The sequence below is a fragment of the Bolinopsis microptera genome, unplaced genomic scaffold (assembly GCF_026151205.1).
Source record: "Bolinopsis microptera isolate Bmic1 unplaced genomic scaffold, MBARI_Bmic_1.0 sca147, whole genome shotgun sequence".
NCBI lineage: Eukaryota > Metazoa > Ctenophora > Tentaculata > Lobata > Bolinopsidae > Bolinopsis > Bolinopsis microptera.
In genome coordinates this window covers 1-15,396 of record NW_026971919.1, presented here as the reverse complement: position 1 = coordinate 15,396, position 15,396 = coordinate 1, and the positions used below count along the sequence as shown (strand labels likewise).

The following is a 15,396-nucleotide window of genomic DNA, read 5'->3' as shown; positions in this document are numbered from 1 at the left end:
AAATTTTAGAAAAGGAAAAATTCAAAACTTCCGGGTTTGTTTTTTTTGGGCCCCCCAAATGCCCCCCCAAAATGGGGGGGTTGGGGAAAGGGGGGGAAGAGGGGAAAAAGTTTTAAAGTTTTTTTTAAGGTTTATTTCACAGTTATTTTTTTGGAAGGGGGGCTTAACCTTTTCGCCCCCGGGAAAATTTCAATTTAAAACTGGCTGGGGGCGTTTTTTTAAATGAAAAAATTTAAATTTTTTCCCGGGAAAAGTTTAGGGGAAAGGGGGAAAAACCCGGCCCCAACGGTGGGGGAACCCACCCCCATAGTTTTTATCAAAATGGCAAAAGGGGGGGAAAAAACCCCCTTGGGGGGATTTTTTCCGGGGGGACGAACCCAAACTTGTCCCCTTGGGGGGGAAAAATTCTTTTTTCGGCACAAAAAAAACCCCAAATTCCAAACCAAAGGGGAACCATGGGGGGGGCCCCCCCCAAAAGGGGGGGTTTTTTCCAACCGTAAAACCCGGGGAAATTGGGAACCCCAACCCGGGAAATTGGGGGAAAAGGGGTTTTTCTTTTCCCGGGGTTTAAAATTTTTTTGGGGAGGGTTTTGGGGGTTTATGGTCGGGGGGGGGGCCCCAAGAAAACCCGGGTTTCCGACCATTTTTTTTTTCTGGGGACGGGCGGGAAAAAATAAAAAATTTTTTCCGGGGCCCCATTTTGGGGAACAAAGGACCCAAGGGAAAAAAGGGGGGGCCCAAAATGGGGCCCCGGGGCCCTTTTGGGGAAGGGGGGCCCTGGGGGAAAATTCCAAAAAACAAGGGGTTTAACGGGGATTTAAAAATGGGGGTTTCTTAAAAAAAACCGTTTTTGGGAAAAATTTGGGGGGGGGATGGGGAAGGGGGGGCCCTTTCGGGAAATTAAGTGGGGCTTTAATTTTTAAAGTAAAAACCCCGTCACTGATTTTTTCCAAAAGGGAAAGGGGGTTTTTGGGGGAAAAAAAGCCCCCCGGGGAAAGGGGAAAAAAGGGGGAAACCCCCCTTTTTTCCAGGGAAAAAAGGGAAACCAAGGGGGAATTTTTTTGGTTTTTCAGGGGGGGCCAAAATTTTTTTAAAGGGGGGCAAAGCCCAAAAAACCCTCGGGGAGCCAAAAGGGGGGCCCAAGAAAGGGGGGGGGGTTTTTTCTTAAATTTAAAAAAAGTTAGTCAAGAAAACCCGGGGGCCCCAAGCTGGGGCCCGAAACAAAAAAAAGGGGGCGGGTTAAATTTAGTTTACGGGACCTTGGGGGGAAAGCGGGCGAAAAAAAAATTTTTCACCCGGGCGTGGGGGAAAATGGGAAAAAAAACAAGAAAAACCCCCGGGGTAAAAAAAAACAAAAAAGTTTTCAAAAACTTTTTTTCCCGGGGGGGGGGAAAAAAGGGGGACGGGGGGGAAAAAAGGGACCCAACGGTTTCCCCCCCCAAGCAGGGGGGGATAGGGGGAAAAAAGGAAACCCCAACTTTTAATAAAAATTTTCCCAAAACCCCCTTTTTAAAAAATTTGTCGCCCCTTGCCAAAACCCTTAAATCCCATTTTCCCCCCCCCAACCCCCCCTTTTTTAAACCTCCTTTTTTGTTGGGGGAATGGACCCCCCCCCCCGGGGAAAACCCGGGGTTTAAAGTTTATTTTCCCGGGGGCAAACCCTTTAAAAAAACAAAAAAACCCCCAGGGAGTGGAGGGGGTTTAAACTAACGGGGGCAAAAAAAAGGGTAGGGGTGGGGGGATTTTCCCTTTCCCTTATTTTGTTTCAATTTTAAGATTTGGCCCTTATTAAAGGGAAATTTGGGGGGAAAAAAAGGAGCCCCTTTTTTTCCCTTTAAAGGGAATTGGGGTTTTTAAAGGGGGGGCTTTGGATTTTTTGGTTTTTTTTTGGGGGAAAAAAAAGGGAAAGGAACCCCTTTCCGGGTCGGGGGGGAAAAAAAAAACAGGGGGGGTTCCCCTTTAAAAGGGCCCCTTCCGGGCCCAATCCAACCCCTTTTTTTTGTTTGGTTTTCTTTTTAAAAGCGGTTTCCCCCGGGCTGGTTTAATGGGGGGTTGGTCCCCTTCGGGGGAAAAATCAGTGGGGGATTTTGGGACAGAAAAACCCCCCTTAATGAAAATTTAAATCAAAAATTTTTTTTCCTCTCCGAACTTTTTAATTAAAAAAAACTGTTTTTTTTGGATTTTAAAACCCCTTTTTCCCCTTTTCCCTTTAAATTTTTTTTGGGGGGATTTTTCAAGGCAGTTTTTCCGTTTTTTAAATCAGGGGGGGGGGCCCTTTTTTTTTGGGGGCCCGTTAAAAAGGGCCCCCATTTTGGGGGGGGTTTTTGGCCTAAAAAAATTTTTTTTCCCAAGAAAAAATTTTAAATCTTTTTTTTTTGGGGGGGTTTTTTAAACCTGAATTCCCCGTGAGGGTTTTTTTGGGGGAGCGGGGCCCGGGGAAAACGGGTTTTGGGTTTGTTTAAAACTTCGGGGGACGGGGGTTCCAAGGGTAAACTTTTCAAGGAAATTTCCCGTTTTTAAAATTTCCGGTTTAAAAAAACTTTTTTCTGGAAAATTTTTCCGGTTTTGAGCCCAAAACCAAAAGGAATAAATTCATTTAAAGGGGCCGGCCGGGGGGCGCAAAAAAGGGGAAATTTAAAGGGACGGTCGAGGGAAAAAAAGGCCCCAATTCGGGGACCCCTAAAAATTAAAATTTGCGGGGAGGGGGACCTAAATTTTTAGGGGGAAAAAACCCCCGGGGAAAAAAAGGGCCTACAGGGGAAACCCCAAAACCCTGATCTATTAGTTTCTTTTTTCCAAGGCCCAAAGGGCCGGGCCCCCAAAAAATAAAAAAAAAAAAAGGGCCCCAAAATTTGAAAAGGGGCTGAAAGGGGCAAGGGGGCCCCCCCCCGGGGCAAACCCTTTTTCCTTAAAGGGGAATAAATTTTTATTAAACCCCTTTTTTTGGGGTTGAGGGGAAAAAAACCCTTTTCCCCCCGGGGGGCAGGTTTTAGAAAAAATTTTTGTCAAAACCCTTGGGGGCAAACTTTTCAGGGGGGGAAAGGGGGGAACAATCAACGGGAAGTTTTTTGGGAGGGCCCCGTATCCAAAAAGGAAAAAGGGGGCCCCCCTTTTTCTTTTAAAGGCCCCTGGAAAAAAAAATTTTTGGGGAAAAAAACCCAAAAAATTTTTAAGGGGGGGGATTTAAAAAACCAAAAAATTTGGGGGAAAATTAATTAGGGCCCCCCTTTTCCCTTTAAAACCAAATTTTTTTTTTGTTTTGGAGTTTAAATTTTTTTCGGGGAAAAACCCCCCCAAAAAAAGGGGCGGGAGGGAAACGGCCTTTCGGGTTTTTTTCCCATAAAAACCTCCTTGAGAAAGGGTAACTTTTGGGTTTTAAAATGGTTTCCTTTTCATGGGGGGAAACAAGGGACAAAGGGTTCTCGGGGAAGGGTTTGGCATCAAGCCCCCCGGGTTTGGGGGGGGGATTTTCTTTAAATTGGGTTTGCCCACCCCCTAGGGTTTGGTTTTTGGGGCCCTTTTATTTTTTTAAGAATTTCCCCCTCTCGGGCCTTACCGATTTTTCCCCTTTTTGAACGGGAAAACCCCAAAATTATGGAAAAAGGGCCCAAGGGGGCCCGGGGGAACCCCCCTTTAAAAAAAATTTTGGGAAATTTTCCGGGGCGTACTCGAATTTTTGCTCCCCTAATTTTTTTAAAACCAGGGGTTTTTAAAAAAACATGGGGGCCCCCAAGGGGGGACAAAAAAACAAAAAAGTTTTGGGGGCTCCCAAAAAAACCGGGGGTTTACATTTGGGGGGGGGAAAATTTTTTTTTTAAGGGCCGGGGCCCAAAAACCGGGGGATTGGGGGTTTGTTTGGCGGGCCCCAACCCCCCCAAAAGGGGCCCTTGGGGGGGAAGGGAACCCTTTACCAGGGAAAACCCCATAAAAATTTAAAAATTTTTTTCCAAATTTTTTAAAGGGGGTTCCGGTGACCCAGGGCGCCCCCCCGCGGGCCCCAAATGGGGTTAAAAAAAAATTTAAAAAAAAAAAAGGGTTAAAAAAATTGGGTTTTCACCCCTGCCCCCTTTTCATCCCAAAAAAAAAAACCAAGAAAAATTTTCCCTTTGTATTTTAAAAATAAAATATATTTATATAAAGTTAGAAATAACACATTGGTGTCAATGGTCAAATGTTTTGAAAAGTCTAAAAAAAGCGGATTCATTTATCTAATAGGTTAGCAACCAAATTGGTTAAATAACTTTGAACTAGTTCATAGTTCTATAAATACCTAAATAATCGATTGTCTGTGCCTTGAAGCACTAAGTTTTAATACTCTCAACAGTACTATATATCACGTTCATTGTTATATATAATAATGAACGTGATCTGAAGTGTCACTAAAGCTCTTCAGTTCAACGTAACTAACGTCTTTAGGAACAAAGTTTGGGTTCACATAAACGGACACTCTGTGTTTGTTAGGTACAGCTGGAGGTGGTCTTCTTGGAAAATGACGAGAGTTTTCGAAGCTGCCTATAGGAACTCTCGGACGAGGCATCGGCTCCAGTTCCCAGGGTTGTCGGTCTTCATCTCCGATATATTCCGCCATTAACGTATCTGAGTAAAAAGGAGAATACTAGTATTTCTCGGGGGATGAAAACGATACCAATCGTAATTCGTACTATTATTCTAGTGATTATCTCATATTTTTGTTTCATTGATGGACTTGATGGATAACTTCTACTTTAAGTTAAAGTATAAAAGGCTAAATAAAAAGACAACCAACCTGACTGTATTAGGTAACCTAAATATAATTCCTTTTCTGGCAACAGATATCTGTCTGCTGTCTAGTTTCCCAGCGAGGAAGGGCCTTGGCTGGCCGGAACCGGCTGATTAAGTACAGGCAAAGTGACTGAGCTGTCGGCAGATTGTGGCTTCTCGGCATTAGGGACACCGGCTCCTGTCTGCGACCGGAGATTCGGCGAGAAGTAAGAGTTCTGGTAGAAAGGTTGGTAGAATGCCAGTGGTACACTCCTTCCATACGAGAATGGAGCTGTAAATCCGGATGCAGGTGACTGTACTCCTTGAGCAAAATTAGGGGAGTAGGGAGGGAAAAACTCGGAGAGGGGGGTTGAGGGTAAGCTGTGGTACTGGTAGTCTGAGAAGGGTGTAGAGGGTTGGCTGTGGTACAGGTAACCTGGAGGGTAGAGAGGCGTTGAGGGTTGACTGGGGATGAGGTAGGATGGAGAGTACATGTTGCAGGGTGCTGCATGGTTAGCTTCCGTAACTTGCTCCAGATTGAGATTAAGTCTGAGCTTATTTACTCCACGATCCGACAGCAAACTGTCTTAGAGTATAGCACTAAGTTTTAATACTCTCAACAGTACTATATATCACGTTCATTGTTATATATAATAATGAACGTGATCTGAAGTGTCACTAAAGCTCTTCAGTTCAACGTAACTAACGTCTTTAGGAACAAAGTTTGGGTTCACATAAACGGACACTCTGTGTTTGTTAGGTACAGCTGGAGGTGGTCTTCTTGGAAAATGACGAGAGTTGTCGAAAGAGAAGGAAGTTTCCACAAAGAGATGCGGGACTAATCTCACAATCTTCACTGTCACTCGCAGATCCAATAATACCTGTTTGACTGTCACAGATCCGGACCACACAGAGTAACTACTGACAACTAACGACGACTCAGACCGTCCTAAAGAGTAGGCAGCATTGTTAACAAGACCTCTTGCTAGAGATGATCCTCCGGCTAGAGATGATCCTCCAACTGAGCTAGCAGCATAGGAGGGGTTCAGGAATAAACCAACTGAACTGTCAGTGTCGGAGGTCTCGCTGTAGCTCGAGTTGAGAGTGAAGCTGCCTATAGGAACTCTCGGACGAGGCATCGGCTCCAGTTCCCAGGGTTGTCGGTCTTCATCTCCGATATATTCCGCCATTAACGTATCTGAGTAAAAAGGAGAATACTAGTATTTCTCGGGTGATGAAAACGATACCAATCGTAATTCGTACTATTATTCTAGCGATTATCTCATATTTTTTTGTTTCATTGATGGACTTGATGGATAACTTCTACTTTAAGTTAAAGTATAAAAGGCTAAATAAAAAGACAACCAACCTGACTGTATTAGGTAACCTAAATATAATTCCTTTTCTGGCAACAGATATCTGTCTGCTGTCTAGTTTCCCAGCGAGGAAGGGCCTTGGCTGGCCGGAACCGGCTGATTAAGTACAGGCAAAGTGACTGAGCTGTCGGCAGATTGTGGCTTCTCGGCATTAGGGACACCGGCTCCTGTCTGCGAGCGGAAATTCGGCGAGAAGTAAGAGTTCTGGTAGAAAGGTTGGTAGAATGCCAGTGGTACACTCCTTCCATACGAGAATGGAGCTGTAAATCCGGATGCAGGTGACTGTACTCCTTGAGCAAAATTAGGGGAGTAGGGAGGGAAAAACTCGGAGAGGGGGGTTGAGGGTAAGCTGTGGTACTGGTAGTCTGAGAAGGGTGTAGAGGGTTGGCTGTGGTACAGGTAACCTGGAGGGTAGAGAGGCGTTGAGGGTTGACTGGGGATGAGGTAGGATGGAGAGTACATGTTGCAGGGTGCTGCATGGTTAGCTTCCGTAACTTGCTCCAGATTGAGATTAAGTCTGAGCTTATTTACTCCACGATCCGACAGCAAACTCTGGATCCTGCCACCCTCTGGTGGTTCGGGATACATGGTTGTGGAGGTTGATTTAGTGACAACTGGTGTAGGAGTGTGGTCTTGGGACGGGTAACCCCTACTTGCCAGATCTGGGGAGGCGCTGCACTCTAGAGCGTGGCTGGCAGTTGGCTGTTGTTTCACCACCAGGACCTCTTTTCTTCGTATGCGAATGGCAGGTATGATCAGCAACTTTCTACCGAACTTGGATTCAATGTTCTCCTGAGCTAGCAGTCTCTTAGCTTCATTTTCGCTTCTAAAATCCACGAAACAATATCCCTTACTGCACCCATCAACGTCCCGTATTACCTTTATGTCCTCTGGGTAGAATTTGTAATGTCTCATGATCGTACACACGTCGTATTCCGCCATCCGTGTGTGAAGGTTGCCAATGAAGACTCTGTTCGAGTATTGCACCCCTGTCTTGACAACCTGTTGGTCGTAATCTGAAAAATTTAATTACAGTCAGATAATCTGTGGAAGCATTCTGTCAAAGTTAACAAGTTCTTGCATAAGAATAAAAATATAAATTTTAAAATTGACTCATATAAATTCAATCAACGAATAAAACGAGTGTCTTTTTTGAGGAGCAAACAGTTTTTACCTCTGGATCCTTCCGGCGGCGCCTGATAAAACACCAAGTGAGAAAAATAATGACAGGGGTAGCAACAATACAACACGCCAGGAAAATGAGTAGGATCTTTTCCAGGTCATCTTTCTTAGGTGTTGGGTTAGTTGTCTTGAAGGGATCTGAAATGAGGAATTGTGGTGATGTCGAAATTAACTGCAATTATTGTAATCAGATGAACAGTAAGATTTGTCTTACCCTCAACTGTTAGATCTTGCACCGACAACAGGGCACACCTCCTTCGCTTATTTGTTGCCAAGCGTAACTGAGCCTCTGTTGCCTCCCTGTACAGTCCTTGCTGAGCACTCATGTCACGAAAAATATGAGTCATCGTGATATTGCTGACCCCAGTCTGGAAGGCTGCAAATTTTCACATGCCAAATTCACAAGATTCTTAAAGAGTTGTGCGAGATGACGATGCAGAGAGGCTGCAGAATTATGAGGACTACCAGATCCTGGTGGAACCTAAGCGATCCATGATATCACGACAGGCCCTATGTGTGTTGTTCGTGACAATCTAGTCCAAATCCGGTGTTTCTATCGAATAAGAAGTTTCGAAGGTAGAATCTACAACTTTGATCAACAAATCAAACTAGTAGCTCGTCGGCTACTTGACAGTGTTCTCGGCAGCGGTAACTTTTGTAACCGTAACCTAAAAAGCTACTCAAAGAACTAATTTTACTCTAACGGGGCAGGCAAAAACTACCAGCACTGCGTCACTTGGCATCACATGGCGAACCACGTGATACCGCGCGGCCCAGTCTGTCCAATAACTTAACCTAACTAACTAACCTGACTAAACTAACACGTGTCTTCCTCCGCAAAACCATCCAAAACTATTACACTAATCTTACACTAAAATCCAACGGCTTTTTTACAATAAACTAGAATATCCTAAAAAGATCACTACGCTAAAAACCTGCTGTAAACAGCTTACTATATTACACTAATTTTAGAAAATAGATGTTGGTAGTCGGTGTTGCCCCAAACCCCCCACCCCCTCCCCACTTACTTGACTCTAGAATGCGAGTTGTTGTGATCATCATGGAGGTTGTCTCCTCCGGTAATATTGTTGAGTCAGTCAATCTCACCATCCTCGGTGAAGTGAAGTGGGATTCGTGGTCATTAAACTGCTGAACGGGAAGGGCCCCGAGCTCGGCACGCCGAGTTGTTCACTTGAAGAGCTGTACCCTGTAACGCTCTCAAATCGGAACTTTTGAACAGCGACTTCCAGTCTGTGAAGTTCCTTCTGTAAACATAATCTCCGATAAAATTTCGAACACAACGACACACTTCCCGCATCGCACCTCGTCCTGAAACGTACAATTACAAGACGTAAAAAATGTACAATTACAAGACGTAAAAAATATATTACAATCACATCAAGATTTAATTTTAGCGAAACTTAAACCAACGAACAAGGTTAGTTGAGCACAACGCTCCAAGTGGATGATTGTGCAATAATGGCATTGACGGCACCTACCAGGAAGGATATTCTCTGATTCTTATATAACAGATTCCAGTATATCCCTTCAGCGTCCAGACACGATCCGACCACTTTTCGGAGTTTCCTTTTGTAGCAATTGCTGGGCGAGCTACAACCTGAGATAGAAAAAGTTACATTTGTATCAAATCTCTCTGGAGTTTACAGATACGAAGTGTAATTCATCTGCATGCATTTAATCAAAGAAATGCATTTAATTAAAGAAATAAGAAAATCGATAAGTTTAAACACGGATTTCGAACGAGCGAAGACTCACCAAAATCAAAGTTTCTCCAATTCAAAATGGTACTAATGTTTTTCTTGAGGGCATCTTTTTGGTCGATAAGCTTCTGCACTAAATGATCAGCATGAAATGAATGATCTTCCTGCTGAAAATGACCAGCCATATGCTTCACTAGGGGACAGTTCCACTGGTAAACGATGTAGCTCTTCCCTGGCGGATCTTTGTAAAGTGCTCAGCAGCTTCTTCAATTCTTCTCTTAGCTCTCTCCACATCTTCAGGGTATCCGGAAATAGTGAACACTGAAAAATTCCTTACTAAACAAAGGTTTTCAAAAGATTGGTTTCATTTTTCTATTGTTTAACTTAATTAAGGTTTGTTTTTGTTTACAATATGATATTTTATAAAGTTAAAGAACGCAGTTCAGTTACTCGAGCACATTGTCGTTTATAACACAGATATTAGAAATTCTAAAATCAATAGACAATAGTTCTACCCTAAGTGTGTATTAAAGATTGCACTAAATTAACTTTTGCACTTACCAGGTTCCTGATCTCTTGTAGGGGTTTGGATGTAAGTTTTGGTCGAGTACCTCAGCGACTTAATCTTGCAACCTGAAAATTGGTTGATGTTAATCCTTTCCCGACTTTTAGCTATTAGTAAAAGGGCAAGGAACAATAACACTCCACCTGAATTGCTCGACAACTATGAAGTGAAATTAGGCACAAACAAACCTTGCTTTCCGACGATCTCGGCGACATGTTCGGAGGTGGGAACACGAACTTGAATAGACTCCGTATCTCGATTCGACTTGGCTGCCTCCGTCATGAATCCCGAAAATCCGTCCAGAGAGCTTCCAGAGTTATTCATATTGGTCTCGTTGAGGCTCAATTTCCTCAAGTCAGGCAATTCGAAGTTCCTATCGAGAGATTTCTGAAAGTTGAGCAGCTCCTGAAGCGCGGACTGGTCGCTGAAGGTGTCAGCTTGTCCTTGACTCGAGCTTCCATACGGCATTGAGAACATGTTTTTAAACTATAAATAAAATATGATTATTAAACTCATGATATCACTTGGAAGAAGTATGAAAATTATCAAGATTGCGGCCTTCTTGATTGTGTATAACATTTGAAATCTTAGCAAAAAAGGCGACGTGTTCGACAAAACCATCGTTACATAAGCATGTAAGGTGATAAGATTTGCTAAGTCAAAATAATAAGAGAACACGAAGTGGCTTTAAAAAGTGTAACAGTTAACTTTATGCTTTTCTCGTCAAATGTGACGTGTGGTTTTCAGCAACAACAGTAAGAGCGAAAAGATTCCATAGAATTACAGCAACGCCCAGCGAGAATTCACATTATATGTACAATAGAAATAGTATAATTCTAAAACAAGGAGGATGAAATCTTAAAATCTCGTTCATATTTTTGATTAGATGTGTACACATTTAACATTTAAATTATTTACGTTCGTAGAATTTTGAATTTTTTCGTATCTAAAGAAATCTGAAATTCCAAATTGTTGAGATCACCTAGTGGATGTCGACCTGAAGAAACCTATGATGCCTCCTAAGGCACTGGATACCTTTCCCTCCATGCAGCCCTCTTCTGGAAGCAACAAGACATGGGGAAAACCTGATCCCAGTCTCTACAGCAGTTTCGGAAGCTTCAACACATCTCCTGAGCCTACAACTCAACTCAGTTCCAACTCTTACGACCCGACAAGAGTTGACTTGGACAGTGGATACAGCTCTCCTAACTTTGAAAACAGGAAAGATATCCAAGCCCTGAAAATGTTTATCGATTCCATTCAGCAGTCGATGAATGTCCAAAACAACAACAACCAGCATGTAGGAGGAAACTACCAGTCACCTTCAACTACAAACCAGCAACAACAGCAACAGGCTCCGTTCTTCCCAAATAGATGGTCACATTCTGGAGTCTTTTAGCTCATTTGAAGTTCCACTTCAAACCATGATTTTTAGACAGTTTGTTCTTTTTACCAACTGACAATATGACACTGTGAGTCTTTTGCAAGCAATTGCTCTTCCTTGAGAATTGAAGAACTTTTAATCGAATATTGGATTCCTCAATTTAAGATTTATTTTTCTACCAATACTATATTGTTGGTGAACTATACAATATTTTAGTTCTGAGTTTCTTCGGGATACACGTGGTCGCTTTTAACTTTGTGTTCGGCTATAATTCTATTTGCCAGTACCGAGATGGAGTGTGTTTTGAACCGACTGCCGTGTAGCCCGAGCATTTGTATTTAATAAATATGCTCGGAATGTTTGAGAATGTTTTAACTAATCATTGGATACTTTGAGAATCTTCTCGGTTTGTATCTTTCTTAGTGTCCATAATTATTGGGACAATCATTTATATGAAGATTAGGCTATTCGATTTAATTTGATCATATATATTATATATCGTACATATCAAGTATAATTCTTTAAAGCGTAGTTAGCAATCCAGGCAGATATATATTTGCAATACATCACAATATATAATACAGAAATTTTCTAAGCTAGACACTGCTAGTGGTACAACTTTAATTGCCCACTGCACCTGTATATCTTGAGTTCAAAAATTCGGCATAGTACTATATTTCGTTATAGTTTTAGCTATAAATTATGTGAAGCATTAAAATTTATGTCAGGGTTTATTTTTTGTATTTTCAGAGTAAGATTTCTTTAATTAAAATTTATACAAATTTATATAATTATACTATACATCACTATAACTAAGTGTCAATACCTACTAATATATCGGAATAGGAAGGATGTAAATTAATTTGTGTAGCATTTTTGATCAATACTAAGCAAATTTGATCTAGATTTTTCTCAAATCCTCTATGTTGAGAACGAGCATTGATAGCTCTACCATAATTGCGATTGTTTTTGTGATTTACTTATTTTAATGATTTCGGCACTTTTGACACACCATATGTTTGACACATCATAATATGTTTGATACATCATACCTTGGAAGGTCTAAATCAAAATACCGACGCGGTTTCAACGACAGTAAGTTGGATACACACAAATCAGAAGCTAGTTTACTTTCCAAACACTTGCTTACATGTCTCAATATTGCACACACAGTTTAATTTCTTACATTGCTGGAAATATTGCAAGATCTTTTGTAATCTACTCTAAATGTATCCTAAATTGCGGAGTTGCACCTGACAAATTTTGACTCAAATTTTCAGCGGATACAGGTCAGCTCGAAGGAGAGAACATGGTGTCATTCGGCAAATTTTAAGTCCTCGACATAAATCCAATTTTGGTATTTCTTAGACCTTACAAACTGTTTCTTCCAACTTACCTTCACTGGCCTATTTGCATTTTGTGTTAGATGTATTCGACTAATAAGTGAATCTTGAGGTTGATTATTATGTGTCTGTTATCTCCACCATGCATCTGATATCTTCATCGTTAAATTGAAGAAGTTAGGAAAGTTAAGGATTTTGTCTGACTTCGCTAGATTGAATGATTGTAATGATACTGGTTTACTTTCCTAAGTTCTATTTGTTTATGACAGGGATGACAATCTGCAAACACGCTTAAAAGAGCCTGATAATGAATATTTGATATTGTATTTGCGTATATAATATGATTAATAATTTTTAGTTTTTACATGGAATTTGGGTATCATGGAGTGATGATGCAAAGATGATATTTCCCGTATTTGTTAAAGACTGAAACATTATATTGGGTCTATTCGGGACTAATTAAAATGATCAGTATTGCCAATAGCAATCAATTAAATCGGAATCGATAAAATGTTTCTACTTCTTTGGTGTTAATTCTTCCGTTATCTCATTTTATAATGCGGAACTGGACTATTTGAATAGTAACTGTGGTGCTATCTGCATGAGTACAACATTAACGAGGTGTAACTCTAACTATTTACCTACTTTATCTACAGCGAGCCTTTACTCACTTTATAAACATTATTTCATAGTATTTACATTATTTCATAATATACACTGTTTATACTGTTTGCTACTTACCCCTTAATATTTGCCATAGATAAATTTTACCCAACCTGGGATCCGTTATATGGGAAAATGATAGAGATCTGGCGACTATTTTAGAGTGATATTTTTAGATCAGCCAAAAAATCGCCAAATAGACCTAGTCAGAAGTCATGGCTGAAAGCATGGGCGCCCAAAAATAGTCGCCGCCTACCCTATCTGGCAATGTGACTGTACCTCTTTATTTTATACTGTAGTTGTACCATGTATCATGATTATGGATGTTTTTATATTGTTTGTAAACATTGCTTATGGCTAATACTGGAATTTTTTAGCATCATTTTAGCCGTGTTTTGTTTTTTTGCCAACGGGAAAATTCAAAATGCCATTTCAATCAAGATAAAGTTTCTCAAATTAATCAAATTCTTCCCAGACCCAAACAATTTTGGTACATAATGATATTTACAGTAATTGGAGTAATTTATACGTTGACAGTAACAATTATTTGACAAATTATTAAAGCACCAATGTCGATTGAGTTGGTGGTAATTCTTGTTTTGTCTCTTGTGTATAAATTAAACTAATGTTTTCCATCATACTACTTTCCTGTTTTATTTCTCATAACACCATATAAAACCTCCACGTGTTGCTACACCATAACTGCAAAATATAAACTTCTCAGCCAAATTTTGTACCACAAATAGTGTTTATAATGTACAAAAAAGTGCAGTCTTCAAATCACCGGCTTGTTTAGCACAGGACTGGAATGTTGCGGCACAACTACTAGGATGTTATTGAGTCAAACCGGAAATCATCCAAAAAAGTCTGGTACATTAAGAAATTAAACAGTGAACATTGCGGTTAGGTAGAAGAGACACTCCTTGACCAATTCAAGAACAAAAAAAGAGCTGTGGCCAGTATGTTTATCAATTTGCCAAGTAGGTCCCAGCTTTGCGTTTTCAGCAAACTATATTATCCTTAAACACTGATAATTATATTACTTTTAATTATAAGAAGACTAATCGGTATAAAATATACTAACTACTAAGTTATCAGCACACTATCAGCTCATGCCAATATCTCGAAAGTAGTTCAGCAGGCATATTTTAAGTTCAAACAATTCTAATTAAATGTCAAGGATGACAGGAATAATGAATATTTATGTGGAGGTTTTTATTTGCGCAAAATACATACCAGTACTGTTATATGAAATTCGGTAAAAACCCAAAATCGCCATATTCAGGTGCATTAAAAACTATGTTAAAATTGAGTTAGAGATGTCAAATTTTGCAAAGCAGCTACATATTTAGCAGTATCAGGAAATGAGTTTTCTGGAACCCCTGTTTTACAACTATGGGAAAAGTGAGTGACCGCTTTTATTCTCAATTTCCGGTATCATTTTGCATTTTCAGGCGGTTATTCAAATTAATATGGTTTCCTTTTGTTTGGGAAAAACAGACACTGGTAGCACCGCGGTCCAATCTACCCATGATTATGGGTTTTGGTCAAATATTATATTAGTCCCCTGCTACACGGCATGTAAACAGGGATTGGCTAGTTAGAGGCGGTCCGTGTAGGCCTTACACTGTGCTTTCAGCAATACTCATATATATTACAGTTGTAATGCGTGGCGTAAAGAATTTAAAAATGTTGATAGGCCAAATATTCAATTATGTATATAATAATTCAAAACTATTAATTAAATGTAAAAACAATACAAATTGAAAGATATTAGCAAATAGAAGTTTTTAAAATGGTTTTCAGTAAAAATGACCGTAACTGCCGCGCCGCGCAATTTTATATTTTTTTAAATTGTGTCAAAATTCACTGAAGATGACTTTTATGGCCAATAAAATGCTTGGAATCGATTTGTGACCACATTTTGACCTAACAGCGTAACTTTTGTTGCGAAAAGATACGCTTTTCGGTCGTTTTCCTTAAAAATTACCGTAACTGCCGCGCCGCGCAATTTGATATTTTTAATAATTGTGTCAAAATTCACTGAAGATGACTTTTATGGCCAATGAAAATGCTTGGGATCGATTTTTGACAACATTTTAACCTTACAGCGTACCTTTCGTTGCGAAAAATAAAAATAATAATGTCTGACAAAATTACAGCAAGATATTAACTAACGCATCTATAACTAATACACCAGGTTCATTAGAGTTATCAAATATTTTCAAAAAAATGACATATTTAGTATCCTCTTCTTCATCTCGAAGAGTAGAACAAGGTCCACGTAATCCCGGAATCGGACCATTAAGATATTAAAAAGTTATTTACAAAAAACTATTGAAATGGCCGCGCAGCAGCGAATATCTGCGCGTCGCGAAAAATTTTATCGAAAACCTTTTTTGGGGGTTTAACCATTTTGTTT

The 15,396-nt window shown here is 40.4% G+C and overlaps 2 protein-coding genes across 2 annotated transcripts; both read right to left on the bottom strand.

Moving 5' to 3' along the window:
* Positions 1-5,870: 5,870 nt before the first annotated feature.
* LOC134825838 (uncharacterized) lies at positions 5,871-7,115 on the bottom strand. The gene is made up of 2 exons (XM_063838031.1): positions 6,110-7,115; positions 5,871-5,938 (listed from the first exon to the last, which is right to left on the bottom strand). The coding sequence occupies exon 1, from the start codon at positions 7,056-7,058 to the stop codon at positions 6,171-6,173; it is 888 nt and encodes a 295-aa protein (XP_063694101.1). The 5' UTR covers positions 7,059-7,115; the 3' UTR covers positions 5,871-5,938; positions 6,110-6,170.
* Positions 7,116-9,212: 2,097 nt separating this feature from the next.
* LOC134825836 (RNA-binding protein MEX3B-like) lies at positions 9,213-10,073 on the bottom strand. The gene is made up of 3 exons (XM_063838030.1): positions 9,773-10,073; positions 9,581-9,652; positions 9,213-9,340 (listed from the first exon to the last, which is right to left on the bottom strand). The coding sequence occupies exons 1-3, from the start codon at positions 10,059-10,061 to the stop codon at positions 9,213-9,215; spliced, it is 489 nt and encodes a 162-aa protein (XP_063694100.1). The 5' UTR covers positions 10,062-10,073.
* Positions 10,074-15,396: the final 5,323 nt, after the last annotated feature.

Coding starts and splice junctions, on each gene's coding strand:
- LOC134825838 (XM_063838031.1), bottom strand. CDS start 7,058: ATGGCGGAATACGACGTGTGTACGATCATGAGACATTACAAATTCTAC.
- LOC134825836 (XM_063838030.1), bottom strand. CDS start 10,061: ATGTTCTCAATGCCGTATGGAAGCTCGAGTCAAGGACAAGCTGACACC. Junction 9,653..9,772: donor CGAGATCGTCGGAAAGCAAG/GTTTGTTTGTGC, acceptor ACCAATTTTCAG/GTTGCAAGATTAAGTCGCTG. Junction 9,341..9,580: donor TACAAGAGATCAGGAACCTG/GTAAGTGCAAAA, acceptor GGAATTTTTCAG/TGTTCACTATTTCCGGATAC.